The sequence below is a fragment of the Alligator sinensis genome, unplaced genomic scaffold, assembly GCF_000455745.1.
Source record: "Alligator sinensis unplaced genomic scaffold, ASM45574v1 scaffold61_1, whole genome shotgun sequence".
Classification (NCBI taxonomy): domain Eukaryota; kingdom Metazoa; phylum Chordata; order Crocodylia; family Alligatoridae; genus Alligator; species Alligator sinensis.
In genome coordinates this window covers 2,796,514-2,803,448 of record NW_005841986.1, presented here as the reverse complement: position 1 = coordinate 2,803,448, position 6,935 = coordinate 2,796,514, and the positions used below count along the sequence as shown (strand labels likewise).

General features: G+C 44.9%; 1 protein-coding gene across 1 annotated transcript in view; it reads right to left on the bottom strand.

Annotated features, from left to right (window-relative positions):
- The window catches only part of SORCS3 (sortilin related VPS10 domain containing receptor 3), a 355,271-nt gene that overhangs the window by 145,368 nt on the left and 202,968 nt on the right, over positions 1 to 6,935 (bottom strand). The window contains exon 4 of the mRNA XM_025201218.1: positions 714 to 787. Coding sequence (XP_025057003.1) covers positions 714 to 787 — 74 coding nt within the window. The remainder of the gene's footprint in view (positions 1 to 713; positions 788 to 6,935) is intronic.

Below are 6,935 nucleotides of genomic sequence, written 5' to 3'. Positions count from 1 at the left end.
CCTGCTGAAGACAGAACTTTTCATAGAGCCCCAGCACCTGGAATCACATGATTATATAAGACTCTCAGCTTTCATTTTATTATTTTTTTACGTATATTTCCATGCATTCGATTTGTGGGAAAAGCTGTGAAAATGCAACTTCTGGAGCAGTGATTTTCAACCAAAGTGCCGCAGCACCCCGGGGTGCCTTGAGATCTTTCAAGGGTGACACGGGGAACCACACAATGTTAGCACTGTTGGGTTTGTGAACATGATTCATGAGAAAAAGCCAGAGATTTCAAAGGGGATTCATAGCATTAACGCCATTCTGACCTATTGCAGTCGTCCTGAGTTCTCTGCAACACAAGCATCGCTCTGTTATTTTTCCGTAGTCAAAAAACAAGTGCAAAGTAAGAGCTGACATTTTCTGAGGGATGTCTTGAGCCCATGAGGAGTGCCACAAGCCACAGTTGAGAACCACTGCTCTGGACGTTATGAACCCAAAGACAAAAAAAATGCTATGCCGAATCTTGAGATTTTTGGCCAATCCTGTGATTCAGGAGCATAGAGGATCTTACACATAATATTTTAACATCTGGGATCAGAATACCCCAAAGATTGTACACATCCTAAATATTACGCCTCTCAATGCCTTCTTCCATGCGCAACAGATACAAGCGCCAACCTTTGGTGTTGCCTGTGCAAAGCAAGCGGACCTTGCTGCGACAACTCACCAGTAAAACCTGTTTGGTGTGATCCTCTCGTGCATTAGCTGCCATCTTCTCCCAAAATCCATAGAGCTGTACAGCTGAAAGACAGGAAGAAATGAGCAGTAGTATAAATAGCAACAAAGGAGGGGTGACTGCTACCCGAACAGGCACTAAACCCAATTCTGAGCTCCATGAGGTCAGAGTACATTAATAGTGCAGGGATCCACAATGAACTATTAACCTTGCTCCTTGGGAAAGGCAAATAAGATAATATCCTTCTCTCCAATTTTACCCAGACTGAACCTTTGAGGTTCAAAAGAGGTTTATTCAGCCATCTCCCTCCTAATACCCTTTTCACACATCTCTGTACTGCCTGATTTCAGCTGTCAACACATTCACTTGCATTACAGTATGACAAAGCAGGCCGTTCCTATGGCTTTTCCAGCTCTACAGGAAGCTGATGATTGATGACCTATATATTCCTAACTTTAAATTAGATTAAAGGCAAATTAGATTACTTAGCTCAACTATGGAGGTGTACATAGTGACATAGTGTTAAGGTCACATTGTAATTTGCTTTCATAGTGGGGGTTAAACCCCTTTGTTAGGTCTGAAAAAATATGTAATAGCCCCAAATTTGAAAACTTTTAGTCCAGAGTAAAACCCACATTGTCAGAAACGTTAGAAGTCAATTTACACAGCAGTTGGGGTGTTAAAGGCAGTTAAAATGGCTCTTTTTTTTTGAAAGGTCGACTTGAGATCTAATATTTCCTTTGATTCCCTCCAGCTAACAAATGACAGATTTGTAACACATCCAGATTTCCATGTAGCTCCAGTTTAAATCTCACACACAAGCTAGTTTTATAAATATCCTACGCAACATCACAACCTACTCCGTTCCTACCCCGTTCTACAACCACCCACCATCCAATTACTTAAAATCAAACAACACAAGCAACCTTTACTTCAACCTTGAAATATTCAGGTTTCTAGGAAATGCATCTGACTTTGAGAACCGTCTACTCTGCACCGCAGCTGGATCACGGTGGAAGGAATAGCAGGCAGTGATTCAAACAAGGGGGGAAATTATTTTTTAATTCAACAAACTTCGATTTTAGAGAGCGTGCAAAACGAAAAGAACTGCTAGTCAACTGCAGGAAAGGCTAACGACGTAGATATTAGAGAGATGGAGGAAGATTGTATGTTTCTGAGGTCAAAATTGTAGCTCTTTAATGGAAAAATGATAAGGCTGGTGTGAAGGTGGTGCATTTGATTCTATTTCAAGTAAATGGATTTATGGATTGTGGGCAAGTCCAGGTTTCTGTTGAAAGGGATTAGGTCCTGGTGACTGATGGCTCACATGTACTACTGCGTGTGATGATGAAGATAAGCATACAGGGTTGGACTAGATGTTTCCTTAGAGAATTATTTCCTAGGTGTACTAGGCCAAATCTGATAGCTTTGCACTGAGTAGTCCCGCTGATTTGCTCAGCTTAAGGCTGGCAGAGTCGGTCCTTTGGGTTTATGCTGACGGAAAAGGCACTTAATCGAACTCGATTGGCAGTGCGCGGAGTTTGCTGGGAGAAAAGATCAATGCAGCCATACGCCGAACATTTAAACAAAGATACGGTAGTTTGGGCATGCTCAAGTTCAACCTTATGTCAGCTGGATGAAGAAAATTTTTACTGGGTAATATTCAGTGACCTGTGTTAGGGAGGAGGTCAAACTACATCATCACAGGGATCCTTCCTTGCCTTAAAAGCTCTGAATCAACTAAAGGATAGATTTGATACATCTTTCAACATCCAAGGACCACCGTGATGATGAGAGTCTCCAATGATTTAGCTGTTCCTTCTAGTCCCTAATTACTTGCTAACTGAGACGAGATGCTCTTGTCAAATCACTGACTTCAGAAAAATGCTTCCACTAGTATATAGTGGCCAAAGTCTTCGTGTAAAGTCTTACTATGTTTATTTGAACTTAACATTCAAGCTTTTACTGGTCCCCCATCCCTCCTGTTCTCCAGTAAAGCCAGAAAAGAAACTCCCGAGCCAAACGAAAATCTTAATTGATGCAGAATAATGTATTGCCCATCTATTTTTTAATTAAACGGGTGGTGACAAGAAATTTCCTTATGCAAATTCCACGACAGGCTTGTGCAGGCAGCATCAATATTGAGATAATTATCTTCCGGGAGAACATCCTCATTAACAAAAAAAAGCCCTCAAAATCGGCAGCACAAATTCCTCATCCTTGTTCGTATTGAGACAGCACTTCCCGTTTAAAACATGGTAGCACGCCACTCGGCTTTATCTATGCCAGGGCTGTCACGCAGGCTGGCATCTCATAAGGCAAGTCAAATTGCTTGATCACCCCAGTCATTTCCGGATTACTTTTATCAAAGGCACGCCAGCCAAACCAAGGTGCTGCTGCAAATCACTGACGTTGGGAAGATGCTTCCAGCTGAACCCCAGTGCTCAGGAGGAACCAAAAGTCCTAATGTTTTTACTCTACTTCCATTTTGATTGCTGTGTATCATGTCCCATTCCAGCTATTAAGGGAGAAGGATTAGCACCTGCCTTGATTTCCTTGATGGGTTTTATTGCCTTCCCCCCCGCCAAGAATTTTATTTTTCTTTTATAGGTCCAGAGCTACCTCAGGTATGCACAACTCAATGGCACTTAGCACTTCTCGTTCCAGCCTCTCATCTGCCCTACGGCGACTCGTCTAACGAACATCCTTCCCTCTATCAAGTTAAGAGCTGGAGACCAACTGCTGAGTATTTTTTTGTTCACCTTTCTATTAGATCTTGGGTTGACTGATGGTAGAAGGATTAAATTGAACTTGCAGCCTTTAGGCAAATTCAGATAAAGAGAAAAGAAGGATATTATGCATGGTGGGGGTGAATACATTATTTATTTATTCATCTCTTTCTTTTCAGCATCCAACTTGAGTTTTAACTGAGAGCAAATGATTGAGACTAAAAATTGGAGGGTTGTAGAGCAGAACTCATCATTTTGGCCTAGTTCACGTCACCACAGCTTATATGCCCTTATTTACTGACCCAAAAAGAAAGGCTAATGTTAAATTATCAAATAAAAAACACACAATAAAATACAGGTTTTTGCCAACATAAAAATGGCGCTTGCATGTGCTGTCCCTTCAACCTGCTCACAAGCTCAGAGCTCTAATGTAAGAGGGGATGGCAAATGCAGTGGTAAAGTCAACAGATTACAATCAAGATTAATTTGCCCTGAGGTTCAACATGGATCAACAGACAGGAACTAGATTCATTCGGTGCAAACTTATTTTTTAAAATAAAAGTTCTAGAAAGTCTCTCTAAATTAGTAATATTTGGCCTTTCAACCTGCCCCTTCATCCAAAGAGCTTAACTCAATTTAGAGATAACGATTCTATCACAGAGTATTTCAAGTCTTGACATCTCTCTCCAACCCAGCTTTGCAAAGCACATGTTTAGCTTTAAGGGCTTTGCTAAATAAAAAGGGACTCGAGCGTGCATCTAAAAGACACGTCTAAACGGGGCCCAGTAAGGCGAAATGGCCTGACACACATTTTGAAGCAGAGCCTGGAGCCCAGGCCATGAACCTTGACTCCCAATCACATGTTAATCCAGGTTTTAAATACAAGCAAATTCAGTATCCACCAACGTAAAGATTCAGTATACACCAAAGTAAAGATTTGCATAGTGCTCATTAACCCCCTTTTGAGAATGGGAACCGCAGGTGGGTGCCGACCACTTAGGAAAATCCAGCCACTTCATTTACATGCTGAATTAGAAGCTGAGCTTTAAAAAAAATAATAAATGAGTTCCTCTGCCAAGAGACTACCCAGTGCATGCACAGCAGTGTCCAGTACACGATACAGCATGGTCACACCTAGAAGCATGCAGTATTTGATATGCAGAAATCCCAGTACTAGACACATTGTGCCTAACAATCCCCAGCTGCAATTGCCAAGCCAGGCCTGAAAAACCTCCAAGGATGGAGAGTCCACAACCTCCCTGAGTGACCTGTTCCAGTCTTTTACTACTCTCCTAATAAGAAAGTTCTTCCTAATATCCAACCTCAACTTCCCTTGCTGCAGCCTGAGCCCATTGCTCCTTGTCCTGTCATCTGCCCCCACTGAGGACAGTCCAGCTCCATCCTCTTTGCAAACCCCCTGCAGGGAGCTGAAGGCCGCTATTAAATCCGTCCTCGGTCTTCTCTTCTGCAGACTAAATCAGCCCAGTTCATCATTTCATAGTTGGTCGGGTCGGAAGGGACCTGAGCAGATCATCAAGTCTGACCCCCTGCCACTGCAGGAAAAAGTACTGAGGTCAAACGACCCCAACAAGATGTTCATCTAGCCTCCTCTTAAAGACCCCCAGGGTAGGAGCCAGCACCATTTTTCTTGGAAGTTGGTTCCAGGTCCTAGCCGCCCTGATTGTGAAGTAGCGCCTCCTGATGTCTAGCCTGAACCCCCTCTCCATCAACTTATGGCTGTGGTTCCTTGTCACTCCCGGTAGTGCTTGGGGGAACAGGGATGCTCCCACTGCCCGCTGGTCCCCCTTGGCCAGTTCATAGATGGCCACCAGGTCCCCACTCAGCCTCCTCTTGTGGAGGCTGAACAGGTTCAGGTCCCGTAGCCTCTCCTTTGTAGGGCCTGTCCTGCTGCCCCCTGATCATGCGGGTGGCCTCCTCTGGACCCTCTCCATGCTGCCCACATCCCTCTTGAAGTGCAGCGCCCAGAACTGGACGCAGTACTCCAACTGCAGTCTGACCAGTGTGGCATAGAGGGGAGGATCACCTCCTCGGACCTGCTCGAGATGCATCTATGGATGCACGACAAGGTGCGGTTGGCCTTCCTGACCGCGTCCCCACACTGTCAGCCCATGTTCATTTTGGCATCAATAATGACCCCAAGATCCTTTTCTGCCTCTGCACTGACGAGAAGGAAGTTCCCCAGCCTGTAGGTCTATTGCTGGTTCTTCCTCCCCAGGTGCAGCACCTTGCACTGGTCAGCGTTGAAACCCATCCTGTTCTCATCCACCCACCCCTGTAGCCTGTCCAGGTCCGATTGCAGCCTATTCCTCCCTTCTAGTGTGCCCACATACCCCCACATCTTAGTGCTGTCAGCAAATTTGAACAAGGTGCTTTTTATCCCCTCGTCCAAGTCACTGATGAAGATGTTGAACAGCGCGGGCACGAGAACCGAGCCCTGGGGGACCCCACTGCCCACATCCCTCCAGGTTCCTTCAGTCTCTCCTCAAAAGTCCTGTCCCCTAACCCTGAACCATTTTCATTGCCCTCCACTGGACTCTCTCTAATTTCTCCACATCCTTTCTGTTGTGGGGGCCCACAGCTGGACACAGGACTCCAGATGGTGGCCCACCAGTACAGAAAAAGGGAATAATTGCTTCCCTTGATCTGCAGGCAACACTCCTACCCATGCAGCCCAGGATGCCGGTAGCCTTCTTGGCACCAAGGGCACACTGCTGGCTCCTGTTCAGCTTCTTGTCCCCTGTCCCCCCAGGTCCTTTTCTGCAGAGCTGCTGCCCAGCCCATCAGCCCCAGCCTGCACCGGAGCATGGGGTTGTTCCCTCCTCAGGGCAGGACTTTGCACTTGCCGATGTTGAGCCTCATGAGATTTGTTTTGGCCCAATCCTCCAATTTGTCTCAGTCACTCAGAATCCGAACCTAGATAAAGTTGTTTATACAGATAACTTAATTTTATATAACAGTCGTCAGAAGGCTTCACGTTCGGATTCTGAAAGCACTTTACTTGATTTGTTTAGCTCTCACGGCACTTTTCTGAGACGGAGAGCAAGCCATTTCAGGAGGGGGCCTTACCTCCGCGTTTTGTACAACTCCATGCACATAAGCAATACTTTATAGGTAATAATAATTTCCGACGTTTGAAAGAAGACTTTTCCCCTCCCAAAAAAATGCATACACCAAAATTCCTCCATTCTGCTTCAAACTTTCAGAGCACGGTTTCAAGGGAATAGGCTGTTCTGTTGAGTTGTTCAGCTGGCTGTTTTTGTTTTCTACGCTTGGCTTTTTTTCCCCCTCCCTATTGAATCATGCAAAAGCGTGAAAAGCTGATTTTGCTCAAAATGTCACACTCATCAGATTTGGAGCAGAAGTAGGATGCCGGTGACTTTCTAAATTCTGCGTGCGGGCAAAGGGTGGGGAAGTTAGTGAGGAGTAAAAACATACTGACATGAACAGCATGCAGATGTGGAAA